The sequence below is a fragment of the Apis dorsata genome, unplaced genomic scaffold (assembly GCF_000469605.1).
Source record: "Apis dorsata unplaced genomic scaffold, Apis dorsata 1.3 scaffold_383, whole genome shotgun sequence".
NCBI classification, from domain to species: Eukaryota; Metazoa; Arthropoda; class Insecta; order Hymenoptera; family Apidae; genus Apis; species Apis dorsata.
Window position 1 is genome coordinate 688,226 of NW_006263645.1, and position 13,487 is coordinate 701,712.

At 36.0% G+C, this 13,487-nt stretch overlaps 1 protein-coding gene and 1 pseudogene across 8 annotated transcripts in view; one reads left to right on the forward strand and one right to left on the reverse strand.

Annotated features, from left to right (window-relative positions):
• The window catches only part of LOC116186028, an 8,892-nt pseudogene extending 6,253 nt beyond the window's left edge, over positions 1 to 2,639 (reverse strand).
• LOC102675378 (titin) overlaps positions 1 to 11,682 on the forward strand; it is a 166,665-nt gene extending 154,983 nt beyond the window's left edge. The window contains exons 94-110 of one of the 8 annotated variants that reach the window (XM_031512095.1): positions 43 to 453; positions 988 to 1,143; positions 1,234 to 2,170; positions 2,611 to 3,383; positions 3,720 to 4,179; positions 4,334 to 4,434; positions 4,515 to 4,609; positions 4,859 to 5,079; positions 5,983 to 6,057; positions 7,734 to 7,838; positions 7,959 to 8,147; positions 8,259 to 8,484; positions 8,562 to 8,631; positions 8,766 to 9,638; positions 9,842 to 9,908; positions 10,455 to 10,508; positions 11,426 to 11,682. In XM_031512095.1, the coding sequence (XP_031367955.1) occupies positions 43 to 453; positions 988 to 1,143; positions 1,234 to 2,170; positions 2,611 to 3,383; positions 3,720 to 4,179; positions 4,334 to 4,434; positions 4,515 to 4,609; positions 4,859 to 5,079; positions 5,983 to 6,057; positions 7,734 to 7,838; positions 7,959 to 8,147; positions 8,259 to 8,484; positions 8,562 to 8,631; positions 8,766 to 9,638; positions 9,842 to 9,908; positions 10,455 to 10,508; positions 11,426 to 11,433 (4,821 nt within the window). In that variant the 3' untranslated portion in view covers positions 11,434 to 11,682. Of the gene's footprint in view, positions 2,171 to 2,610; positions 3,384 to 3,719; positions 4,180 to 4,333; positions 4,435 to 4,514; positions 4,610 to 4,858; positions 5,080 to 5,982; positions 7,429 to 7,562; positions 7,615 to 7,733; positions 7,839 to 7,958; positions 8,148 to 8,258; positions 8,485 to 8,561; positions 8,632 to 8,765; positions 9,639 to 9,841; positions 10,189 to 10,454; positions 10,509 to 11,425 lie in introns of those variants that run through there. The other 7 variants (XM_031512087.1, XM_031512090.1, XM_031512091.1 and 4 more) reach the window with 7 other exon arrangements.
• Positions 11,683 to 13,487: the final 1,805 nt, after the last annotated feature.

Below are 13,487 nucleotides of genomic sequence, written 5' to 3' on the forward strand. Positions count from 1 at the left end.
GTGAAATTAAAACCTGTGAAACGTCTTCCTAAGGAAGAAGAGGAAAAAGAAGTGGTAACTCTGAAACCAATAAAGAAAGAAAAACCAGAGGAAGAAAAACCTGAAGAAGTGAAATTGAAACCTGTAAAACATATAGAAAAACCAGCAGAAGAGAAACCCGAAGAAGTGAAATTGAAACCTGTGAAACGTCTTCCTAAGGAAGAAGAGGAAAAAGAAGGGGTAACTCTGAAACCAATAAAGAAAGAAAAACCAGAGGAAGAAAAACCTGAAGAAGTGAAATTGAAACCTGTAAAACATATAGAAAAACCAGCAGAAGAGAAACCCGAAGAAGTGAAATTGAAACCTGTGAAACGTCTTCCTAAGGAAGAAGAAGAAAAAGAAGTGGTAACTCTGAAACCAATAAAGAAAGAAAAACCAGAGGAAGAAAAACCTGAAGAAGTGAAATTGAAACCTGTAAAACATATAGAAAAACCAGCAGAAGAGAAACCCGAAGAAGTGAAATTGAAACCTGTGAAACATTTTCCTAAGGAAAAAGAAGAAAAAGAAGTGGTAACTCTGAAACCAATAAAGAAAGAAAAACCAGAGGAAGAAAAACCCGAAGAAATCAAATTGAAACCTGTGAAACATTTTCCTAAGGAAAAAGAAGAAAAAGAAGTGGTAACTCTGAAACCAATAAAGAAAGAAAAACCAGAGGAAGAAAAACCCGAAGAAATCAAATTGAAACCTGTGAAACATGTAGAAAAACCAAAGGAAGAAAAACCAGAGGAAGTCAAATTGAAACCTGTCAAGCGTCTGCCAAAGGAAGAAGAAGAAAAAGAGGAAGTAATTTTGAAACCTATAAAGAAAGAAAAGCCAGAAGAAGAGAAACCTGAAGAAGTTAAATTAAAACCACTCAAACATCCTGAGAAACCAAAAGAGGAAATACCGGAAGAAGTGAAATTAGAACCAGTTCCAAAGCCTGTTCCTGAAAAAATTGAAGATGAGGAGGAAAAAGTATTACCATGGCGTCGTGGCAAGAAGACAAAGAAGATTGTCGATTTCCGAGAAGAAGTCACAGTGGTACCAATCGATCAAGAGAAAATGATTACAGAGATACACGAAGAAGAGACAAAGGTCGTGGAACAAAAAGTAGAGGCTAAAGAAGTAATCCAAATGGAAGTAAAAGAAATCAAAGAGGAGAAACCAGAAGAAGCTGCACTTCCATGGAGAAGACCGACAAAAGAAATAAAAGAGATCATCGAAGAAAAAGTCGTAGTTGAAGAAATTAAACCTGAAACGGTACTCAAGGAAGATAAAGTTATTGAAGATGTCACTGAAACATCGGAAATCTCTTGGAGAAAGAGGCGAAAACCGAAGAAACCGGAAGAAGAAAAAGAAGTAGTCGAGTTGAAACCTGTCGAGAAACGCGAGGAGTTTGTAGAAAGAATAGAAGAAATCGTTCTGAAACCTGTCAAAAAGGAGAAAGTACCTGAAGAAGTCGAGAAAGATGAAATTCGTCTGAAACCTGTTCCCAAAAAACCACAGGAGGAAGAAGTACCCGAAAAGGTGACTTTGAAACCTGTCAAGAGGGAGAAACTCGAGGAGAAACCTAAGAAAGAAGAAATATCAGAATTGAAACCGGTAAAATTAGAAAAACCGAAGAAACTTGAAGAAGAAGAGATAGAGGAAGAGAAGGTGACCGAAATATCATGGAGGAAACCTAAAAAGAAACCAGAAGAGATACCTGTACCTGTAGAAAAAGAAGTTCAAGTGATCGAAGCGACTAAAGTGGAAAAGATTGTTGAAGATGTAGTCGAGGTCGAGAAGAAAAAGGTCCAAGTCGAGGATCGTAGGAGGAAACACAAACAACGTACGCAAGTCGAGATATCTATCACAGATAAAGATAAGAAAATTGCACCGAGATTTATTCAGAAACTTCAACCCGTTATCGCGCAACCTGAAACAACCGCGAAATTCACATGCACAGTATTTGGCAATCCATTCCCCGAAATTACCTGGTACAGAAACGAGCAGGAGCTTCACGCGAGTGAGAAGTACATAATGACCATCTACGAAACGACCGCAACGTTGGAGATAACGAAGGTGAAGGAGGAGGACGCTGGAATGTATTCTTGCAGAGCGTCGAATCCGGCTGGAGTAGCCACGTCCACCGTCAATCTCGTGATATTTGGTACTAGATCTGTGTGTTGTGACGTCCTCTGTGTGATCGTTTTCAATTCTTTTTTAACGTCTTTTAAATTTATTATATTTTAGGAAGATGTTTAAACGTTGTTTTTTTTGCGCTTGCGTGTTTTCTTTTTTATTACAGGATAATTTTACATACTTCATATCGACACTTTAAAATTAAAGATTTTCAAGTGTCAAGATTGCACGCCTCATTTACAAAGCAAAAATTAATCATTACTTTTATTGATTGTTACCTTTGTTAATTGTTTTCCAGTTTCAATTAAGTAAATAAAAATAATTCCCAGCTACTCGCAACAACATTATAATCAAAATAATAAACTGTAATCCCATCTACAAGAATACATTTTGCACGAAGTTTTACATTGTCAACTATTCCTTCCTATAATTGGCATAAACTTACCACAACGTTTTCTTTCTCCGCAGAAAAAGAGGAAGAAGGCGTAGCGCCACATTTCGCGACACCGATAAAGCCTCTCATGGTGGAGGAGCACAAGCCAGCTCTGCTCGAGTGCATCGTCACCGGCACACCGATGCCGGAAGTGAAGTGGTATCGTGGGGAAGAAGAGCTGAAACCGAAAAAGGGCAGAGAGATCACGTTCAATCCGGAAACTGGGGAGGCGAAGTTGCACATATTGGAGCCGACCGAGGAGGACGAGACTATATATCGCGTACGGGCCGTGAATAAATTCGGACGCGCCGAATGCAGAGCGAATCTGGTGATCAGTAACGTGGTGAGAGTGAGCAAACCGGAAGTTCTGAGGGCGCCAAAGATCACCAGACCCTTGCCAGCCTTGGTTGCCGAGTTTGGAAAGCCTTTGACGTTATCCGCTGATTTCGAGAGCAAACCTACACCGGAAGTGAAATGGTACCGCAACGGTGCCGAGATCATACCATCTGACAAGCGTGTGATTAAGATTTACGAAAACACGACCGAGTTGTACATTCCTGAGGTGACGAAGAAGGATGGAGGAAAGTACGAGGTCCGAGTGGAAAATCCTGTCGGTGAGGCGAGAAGCTCTGGCTCTGTGACGGTGAAGGAACGAGAGGACAAGACGGACGAGGTGAAAGCACCGAGATTTATCGAGCCGCTGCAACCGCAAATCGTAACAGAAGGAGAAGTCGTGATCATGGAAACACGTGTCGATTCCTATCCGGCAGCCTCCTTCCAATGGTTCCACGATACTCGTCCTTTGGAGGTATTCCAAATTTTCTTTTCGTTGATAAATTCTTTTACTTCCTGATATTCTTGTTATCTTCAAAATTTTTATATATACTACAATATTAATTCATTAGAGTTCATTTATTTCAACAACATTTTCATAAATCTATAAAAATATTGTGTAATAGAATAATTTTTCTTAATATCCAAGATATCGATGTACAAACATGATCCAACAAAATGATACTTGATTTAAAAATAAGAAGTAAGAAAAGTCCCGATATATTCGCATCTATAACCATGCCAAAAATAAACAAAAAGTGGGATTTAATTGTACAGTTCATCACGCAAATATAATAACTTTCCGTTGCAGTCCACGCCACAGGTGAGGATCGTAACGCAAGAGAACAAATCGATCCTAATGATCAAGGAGATCAAACCCGAGTACTCGGGTACGTACACTTGTCGTGCCGAGAACGTTGGCGGATCTGTCACCTGCACGGCGACCATAAATCTGTTGGATACGCCTTGGGAGGAAACCGTGGAGCTGGTTTCACCGACGTTTGTCAAACGGTTATCGCCGGTCAGGGTCATGGATGGTGAAAGCGCCAACCTGACGTGCATCGTCCAAGGAAAACCCACGCCCAGGGTCGAGTGGTATCACGACAATAAACCGATCAAGGAGGGCAAGGAGATCACGATCGTGCAAGACACGGAAGGCGTTTGCAGTTTGGCCATAACCGAAGTTTTTCCAGAGGATGCTGGAGAATACACTTGTCGTGCCGTGAATCCTGTTGGGGAAGCGGTTTGCACGTCGTCGCTTATCGTGGAAGGTAAGAAATGGACTTTTGAGTTTGTTTGATCGTTCTTAAGTTAATTAATTATGATTAGATTAGATTAGATTTTGTATCAAAATATATAGAAGAAAAGGATTTGTCGTTTATTAATGTCAAAAAATTTTATAACGAGGAATATTTTGATTTTTAGCATACGAGTATGTACCGGATTCAGAGATCGCTTCTTCGATTGTCGCGACGTCTCTTACTACAGGGCAAAGCGGTTCGGAGGAGGATCTTTTATCTCCAAAGGTATTTTATATACGAATTTCAATATTTCAATCTCGATATTTCTTTGATTACAATTCGTAATTATTTCTTTCCATTTCTAGGAAACACCTTTGTTCGACACGGACGAGGAATCTGCGCCGGAGATAGTAAAGAAACTTCCTCAATTAATTCCTACCAAAGTCGGAGAACTAACCAGGTAAAAGATGAAGAAGATTAAAAAAAAATATTATTAAAATACTTTTAATAACTGAATATATTAAAAATTAAGATTATCACAATATTAATATATATTTAATTGTTACTCAATTATTTTAATATTTTCTTAAATTATTTCAATAATAATTCATCAGGTACCTTCTAAAAATTAATTATCCTAATAATTAGATAAATTAAATTAAATCCAAATAATTTCAAAAATTGCAACAATCATTATTTCTTTCTTTAGGTTGGAAGTGAAAGTGAAAGGAAAACCAAAACCAGAAGGAAAATGGTACAAGCAGGGCGTCGAGATCGTGCCGTCCCAAGAATTCCTGATCGAGGAATTCGAGGATGGCACTTCCGTGTTAACGATAGCCGAAACTTATCCAGACGACATGGGTGAGATTGTGTTCGAGGTGCACAATCCACTCGGCGTATCGACCACGACCACCTATCTGTCGGTAGAAGGTAACGATTCATTAATCCTGAACATGAAAGACGATATTAAAAAAAAAAAAAAAAGTAGTGAATGCTTTGCTAATCTGCTTGACAAAAGTTATTTTCAGCTGCGCTCTTCTTCGATCGGAATCGTCATCGAGAATCCCCCAACGCTCTCCCCAAACCTTCCTCATAAATATCTTGAAACTCACACTGAACACTTACATCATCCTATCATTTACACTTTTTTTTCTTTCTATTATTTTGTTAAAATTTCCGCCAGCTAGCTGAGACCCTTTAAGTTCCATCTGTTGACCGTCGAATCATTACGTAAAATTGATTCTTGGATGATTGTTGAACGATAATTGGGATCGTGATCGAGGATATAAATTTTACAATCGTGAAAAATTTTAAGATTCACAGAAAATGGAAATTTCAAATTTGAGAAAAAATTTTTAATTTATTTTTAAAAATATCTCGTACAATGAAATTTCTACGTATAAATTTTTAAAAATTTTAAAGAATTTTATTACTTTTTAAAATTATTTTCATGCAATATTTTATAATAACGAAAATACTTTTTGATCCTAATATTTTCAAAATCTTTACAGTAATAATTTCAAACTTTAAAAAATTAATTATAAAATATTAATAAATGATCTGATTATAGTTTTAAATATTCTCTAGCGAAATTTCAAGATTTGCAACAATAATAACCAAATTTAACACAAATTGTTAACAAATATATTCTAAAAAAATATTCACGAAAAATTGAAATATTAAACAATTTCACGTAACAATTCGAAAGTCAAGAAACGAGATAAAATGCTTTGTATAACTTGAAAGCTTGAGAAAAGTTTAGCACCGTTTGAAGGATGGAACTGGAAGGGTCGAAACGTTTCACACGTGTCTAACGACAATTTTATCATTTAGGAATCGTCGGAACGAAGGAGTACAGGAAGCCATCATGGGTCACCCAGATGGAAGAGATGCAAGAAGCTCTAAGAGGTAAGAGCCGCCAATCTGAGGCGATCGATTGCATGTTGAGTGAGGCGGAGTGCAGCTTTTCCACGGATAGCCTGGATCGAGCCATTAGGGAGGAAGGTTCTCAAAGGGACAGCTCGACGATGATCAGCGAATTCTCCTCGACGAGAACCTTGATGAACATCGACGACGAAGGTAAGAGGTGTTTCGAGGAAGAAGATCCTCACCAAAAAGGATTCTTCCTGTCGAGAAGATTCTCAGACTCTCTGGAAATCGAGCAAGAGATCACCACCACCGAGTACTCGTGGGAGATGAGCGCGTCTAACAAAGAAACTTCTTCTTTCGAATGCGTAGAAAATGTGTTGTTCGAAAGCACGAAACGCGAATCGAAAAGTGAAGGGCAGAAAAGCAAAGTGGATAAAAAGACGAGAACCGAAAGGGTAAATAAAGTGGTGAGAAAGAAGAAATTGGAGAGCACGGAGGAGAAGAGTGTCGCGAAGAAGGGCACGGAGACGAAATCGCATCCCGCGAAGAACAGGCGAGATTCTGCAAGTGGCACGAGTGGCAAATCTTCCAATGTGCACAAGATGAGATCGTCGAGGCCTCTGACGGTGGAAAAATCGATAAAGGGAACGAATGTGAAAACTAGATCTCCATCCCCTGACCAGGCGAAGTGTTCAAAGATGAACGAGTCGAGCGAGAAACACAGAAACGTGAAGTCTCCTTCACCGACGAGATCGAGGCAAGTAAGATCCAATGATAAATTGATCGCGATGAAATATGCGAAATTCAAAGAAGAGGAGGCCTCTATAAGCAGCGACGAGGTCGCGTATAGAAGAATGGAGAGCGTGGACAAAGTATCGATTGAAAGTGAGAATAGAAGTGAAAGGAGAAAGAAGATCGTGTTGGATTTCGACGAGTTTCCGCCTCCGAGATCCGAGAGGAAGACTCAGGCTAGATCCGATCTTTCAAACATCCAAGAGGCTGGTTTTTATCTTTCGCCTATAGAGGAGAACAGCGAAGCCTCGACCGGAAGTGGGCAGAGCAAACAAGTTATCGAGCACTATGGAAAAATGATGGAAACGTCTATGGAGTACGATCATGCAAGGAAGTATCACACTTATCCAAAGTCGAGGATACCCGTGGCCAGATGGTCGAAGGAACGTCGTTTCGGAAACTTGATGATGGATCCGAAGATGTATCCTTTGGAACCGAGAGAGATCGATTTGGAGGCATTCCAACAGTTGCATACGGCGGATAGCCAAGAGGAGTTGCAAGAATTTTTGTTGTTGGAAAGTCAGTGCAGCGGAAACCTCGGTCTGGCCGGTAATATATCGACTTCCGAGGTATCGTGCAACGAGCATCATAGCGAAGATGAAAGAGGCACCATGTCAGGTATTATTGTCGATCGAATCGTTAACGATTTAATATCGATTTTTTTTTTCTGTGTTTTCTTCACATTGAGATTGTTTTTCTTTTTCGCATGAATCTTTTTGTGTACGTGTGTTTTTGTTCTTCTTTCTAACCAGATTACTGACATTGGGGTCACGCGAGTCGTACAATCACCAATCAAAAGATCAGGTAAATTATTCGTTGGAGATTTTTGATTGTATTCTGTATTGATGTATTCTTGTATTATGTATTCTTTTCTCTTCTTCCTGTTCATTTTAATAGTTTTAATTGACGTATTTTATTCTTAGCCACGCAATCTGTACCACGATTCATTCAAGAGATTACCGATGTTTATGCGAAGGAAGGTGAAACCGCGGTGTTCGAATGCATATACTCTGGCAATCCTGTTCCAGGTATCATAAAAATACCTTATTACTTTTCGCATTTTTATATTTTTTTATATTTCTAAAAATGAGTATATTAATCTTAACTTAATTAGTTTATCTTTACTGATTAACATCGATAATTTCTAGACGTTGTATGGTATAAGAATGATAAGATGATCACCAATACCCCGAACGTGAAAATACGTCTTTTGGACGAGGAGAAAAAGACAATATTGATAATTAAACACGCGACCGAAGAAGACGATGCCACTTACGTGTGCAAAGCTACAAGTGAGATAGGTTTAACAACAACGAAAGCTAAACTACATGTAACAGGTATTGTTCTTTAAATTCACCTTTTAAATTTAATACGAATATATTAATAAATAATTATTATAATAAATAACGTACGAATATCGTTTTTAATTATAATGTACAATTATCTAGAAATAACTGGCAAGAAAATCTTCATGGATGAAGAACAGTTCGAGGAGCAAGTGGTAGAGGAGAAACCTAAGAAGAAGCCGGAAGAAGAGAAGCCTCACAAGAAGAAGAAGCCAGAAATGAAGAAGGCTAAAGAGACAAAGGAAAAAATCAAAGGGGAACGTGTGAAGGTAGACAAGAAGGAGTTACATAAAGAGAAACTGGTTCCCAAGGAACAGCCAGAAGAAAAGTTAGTTGAATTACTTATTAAATATTCATAAAGAGCATATGAATACGTGCAAATTACATTGACAATTTGTTGTTCAGGAAAATTGTGGATATCGAAGAAACTCAAACGCTTGAAACGACAGAAATTATTGAAGAACAACCGACAGAGGTAAATGAAAATATTAAATATATCAAAAATCATAGATTTTTTTTTTCTTCCACAACTCTCTTCTTCTTATCCCTTAATCAATTAATACTCTTTCCCCAAACAAATAAATCGATAAATAATCCTATTCGATGCAGGTAACACGAGCAAAGAAAGTGGTGCCGATCCAAGAGCCCCTAATAACAGAGGCGACCGCGTCACTGAAGAAAATTGACGATGAGAAAGAGCGGGAAATTATACCGAAGACGGAGGAGCGCGCGAAGAGGGTGGTGGAGGAGCGAGAGGGAGTGGTGGTTTCAGAAATGGCCGTCGAGGACACGGCCCGTGATTTCACGATAGAATCGGTGGTCGATCGTGCACAGGTCACGTCGGAGACATTGCAAACCGTCTCCGTGTCGGAGGTGCACACAGAGGCCAGCGTCCAAGAGATCAGACGAGTGGACACGAGAAGGAAAGCGAAGAAAACCGTGGTCACAGAGGAGGAGGAGCGTCCAAGAGAAATCGTGATTGAGGAGAAGCCGAAAAAGAAGAAGAAGGAGAAGCTGAAGGTGAGGGAGGAGGTGAGCATCGAGGAAATAGTGGAGAGACAGAGGGAGAGTATCGCGAGAGAGGTGGAGGAAATTATGGAGACGCTTCACGCGAAAGAGTTCGGACCAGGGGAGGCTCCTCTTCGAGAATTGGCCACTATCGGTTTCTTGGTACGCCAGGGTGTCTCTGTGAACGAGATCAACGAGAGCTTGTACAGAACGGACAATTTCCCTGCGCTGAAAACCCCCGAGGCTCAGAATGCGCTTGTCCAATTGGTCGAGAGGGAGGGTCATGGGCCATTGATCACCCAAGTTCTGACAGAAGAAACGACTACTGACGAGAGTGTGGTGGCCGCTACCGTCGGCTTCCGCGCCTTCATGAGGATGATCGAGTTGCAACACGTCACCGTTGAGGAGGTCCTCACTCATTTCGCACCGGAGGACTTCCGGCCGCGAGCTTGGGAGGTTACAGAAGCCACGGAAGTAAGGAATTGTTTTTTACTTTTTTCTCTGCGTTCCAACGTGATGCTTACTATGTAAAGATTTTAGAATCGCTTGAAATTTGATTTGGATTTTTCTAAAATTATATTTCTTTTATTCTCAAAAAATTTTTTAATGAAAATTTAAGCACAATCAACAATTTTGATTGAATAAATTTTAATTAGAAGCATACTAATCATTTATAGGTTGAAACGGAGGAACGGATTACGGAACGGGTGGATGTCATTCACAAAACGGAGGTCCATTTCATGGGTAAGTGGAGAATGCGGCGTGAAGTTTGAAACATATAAATAAATAAATAAATAAATAAATAAAGAAAAAGTACTTATAAAACACGAGCAATGCAATGTTACGAAATCATTGCAGCTTGTCTTTTCCATTTTAATCAACATTTAAAGCATCTTATTATCATATTTTGGTGTGTGCTTGCGTGGCTGCCTATATACATAACTTGTACATGTTTTCTTTTTTTTTATACTTTAATTTTTTGTATATAGTCCACTAATATAAGCTCGAATAAGCATGCGTTTTATTTTCATTTTTTTTCTTTTTCTTCTTTTTTTGTAAATATAATTTAATAAGAAAGAAGAAACTGAACGTTTCTTCCCATGTTTGTATTTTATGTATTGTACATCTTGAATAATATTGAATAAAAGACGTTTTTTTACCACGTGCCATAATTCTGTGTGTATTCTTTCTTTTTTTTTTTTCTTTTGAACATTTTTTTGCTCTTTTCACTTGTCTTCACCCTGTTCCCAAAAACTCCTACGAAAGAAACTATGGATTTTCTGATTGCAGAGAGGAGGGACGAAAGAAAAGCCGTCCGCACGCAGGATATTCGAGACATTAAAGGTTTGAAGCAACGAGTTTCAATGCATGGGATATACATTCGTATTATTCGGAATTCGAATCACGAATGGATACCATCATTAATATCTTCTATCATTTTCTTCAATGCTAAGATTTCAGTGTCCAGACAGTCGACACCACATCAACATTCCAATTCTTTTATTTATTTTTCAATTTTTAATTTTATTTAAAATATTTCTTGTAGATTTCTTGTAGATTTAATTTTTTTGAATTTAAATTTATGATATATATTTTCTTTTCCTACTTTTGTATTATGATTCATATTATATATGATCAACGAAAAAATTAATATTTTTAGAGATAATTTTTAATCCTTGATTAGTATTATATATATATAATTTTAGAATATTTAATCAAGATTGAATTGTTTATTATGTAAAATATAAAATAAGCATTGAAATGAAATATTTAAATATAAAATGATATAAAAACAAATATAAAATTAAATATTATTTTAATAAATTTCAATATAAAATTGAGTTAAGTTATTAAAAATTTGTAATTAAAATTTTGTATTTACTTAAAAAAAAAGATTATTTCATTTTAATTTTTATTATTATAAATAACATAATTATAAATAATTAAATTATTTATTTTCGTGATATTTAATTATGGATATCACGATTCAACGATGCCAATCAAGGGTTCATTAAATGAAAAAAATGTGGTGATTCTGAATGGATATCAAATTCTTCATCAAACATTCCGCTATAAGCTTGAATCGATCATCTTAATTGTTTAATGATAAAAAAAAATTCATATCGTGTTTTTAAAACTCATTTGCGCTGACTAATATCGATTATTGTAGATCAAAAAAATCGTTGAGAAAAAAAAAAATGTGCGCGATCGATTATACGATACGGTCTCTACGTAATGATTATATTTTATTATTCTTTCAGATGCATGAAGCTTTACTTGATCGAATAATAGCAGTAAAATCGTTCTGCTTATGCCGCTATGCTTTCCACGCGCCGTATCCACCTTTATTCTATTATATATTAATCCTCTCTGTTCCTTATTATTTAATCGCCTAAATTATTCATATAATCCGATCCATGACCGAATCAATGATCCAGCACCATAAAGCTTCTCGTTTTGAGCTTCGCTCTGCTAATCGCAGTTTCAATGTAAGTAGAATTTGTTTTCGGCTTCGATTCATTGTATCTCATACATACATATATGCATTTGGCAATGAATTCATCATAATTTTTCTATTTAATTTCGTTTCATGTATCTTTCTCGTGTTTCGTTTTACATTTCTTTTTCAGGAACTGTGAAATAAAATATAGAATGTCATTATGAAATCGTGCGATAAAATTTTATTTACCTGCAATATCATATTTATATTTTTTAGAAAGTTTAAATTTTCTCTTTCATTTTTACTTTTAACAAAATTGATCAAAATAATTAATAAATGAAAAATTTCGCTATAAACTGTTCAATTTCAATTTGAGAATAAAAATTTATCCGATTATTTATCCGAATTATTTGTAATATTTCATAGTTTCTAGATGCAACATGTAACACGTCATCCATTTGTATTGATATTCTCTACATAATAATTAGTATTGCAATATTAGAATGCAAATGTACCGTATTTCTTGTTACTGTTACACATTCAAGTTACACACTCACATGAATCTATAACAATATTGCATACAGGATATATTAGCGACTTATTTTATACCAAAAATTTATTTTCTCTCCTCTTTTCTTTTTATTTTTTGCATTTTTTTTTCTTTTCTTAATTTTATCGCCGTAGTAGCAAAGCACGATGTGTAACAGACAAACGTCTCCTTTTTTTTCTTTCTTTTTTTTTTGTGGTTTATGTTGGTTTGACTTCTGGCCGGCTATTATATATATTTATTTTCACTGCCACTACACAATATTTACACACCGCATATTACTTGTTATTAAACAACGCATGCCCCGGGTGCCTGCGACTCAAGCACTAGTCACACTACTCTTTTAGATACCGCAGCAAACATTCCAGAGACATCGTAATTCGAACCAAATAAAACCCAATATTCAATTCTCTCGAATAAGTTGTACCATGACATAATGAGAAACACTGTAAAACGATCCATTTTCACTGTAAACAAAAAAACAAACGGGCACATTATCTATAATATTTATAATTTGACAAACAAGGTTCTGTTTTCTGACTTATTGAGGATGATATATGAGAAATTGTAATTTTCTATTATCTCGTTTCGCGTTATCAATAAAATTATATATAGGATATTCTGCATAAGCGAAAGAATATTTTTTTTATTTCTTCTTCATATTGTTTAAAATATAAATTTTGTTTATTTCTATTATTAACTGATTAATTAGCAAATTTCAAATTGTAATAATTTTTAAATAATTTGAAGCTATAAATAGTAAACACTTTATTGTAAAAGATAATTCTACAATAAGATAATATTCTAATTTGACAAAAATGTAGAATTCATATGAATGAATATTTAAAAATTAATAAAGAATGTATTGCATTCTGTAAAACTTTATTTTATTTTATTTTTTTTTTTTTTTTCAAAGATTTCATTTCAAAAATATACGTGAAATATCCTATATATATAACGAAAATATTTATTTCTCTTCTTTGGTTTAACATTTAAATATTCTCCTCAAAAGATCAACACTTCATATCAGCACAATGAAAGGAAATTGTACGATACCTTTGGAAATCGCGTAGAATAAAATAAAAAACACGCTGTTCACATTTTATCCGCTGTAATCCACTTAGTTTTATTTTCTTTTTTGTTTTCTTTTAATTTTTTTATTTTTTACTTTATTTTTTTTACCTTTTACACAAGTTCCGGCGTGCAATGTACGTAATAGTAGGTTTTTTTGTCTCACTCCTGTATCGTATTAAAGCACGTTGAATTCTGTTGTCTGAGCAAGCAGCATCCGCATCAATGGTTCGGCGCATGAAACGCTGCTGTAAAAAAAAAAAAA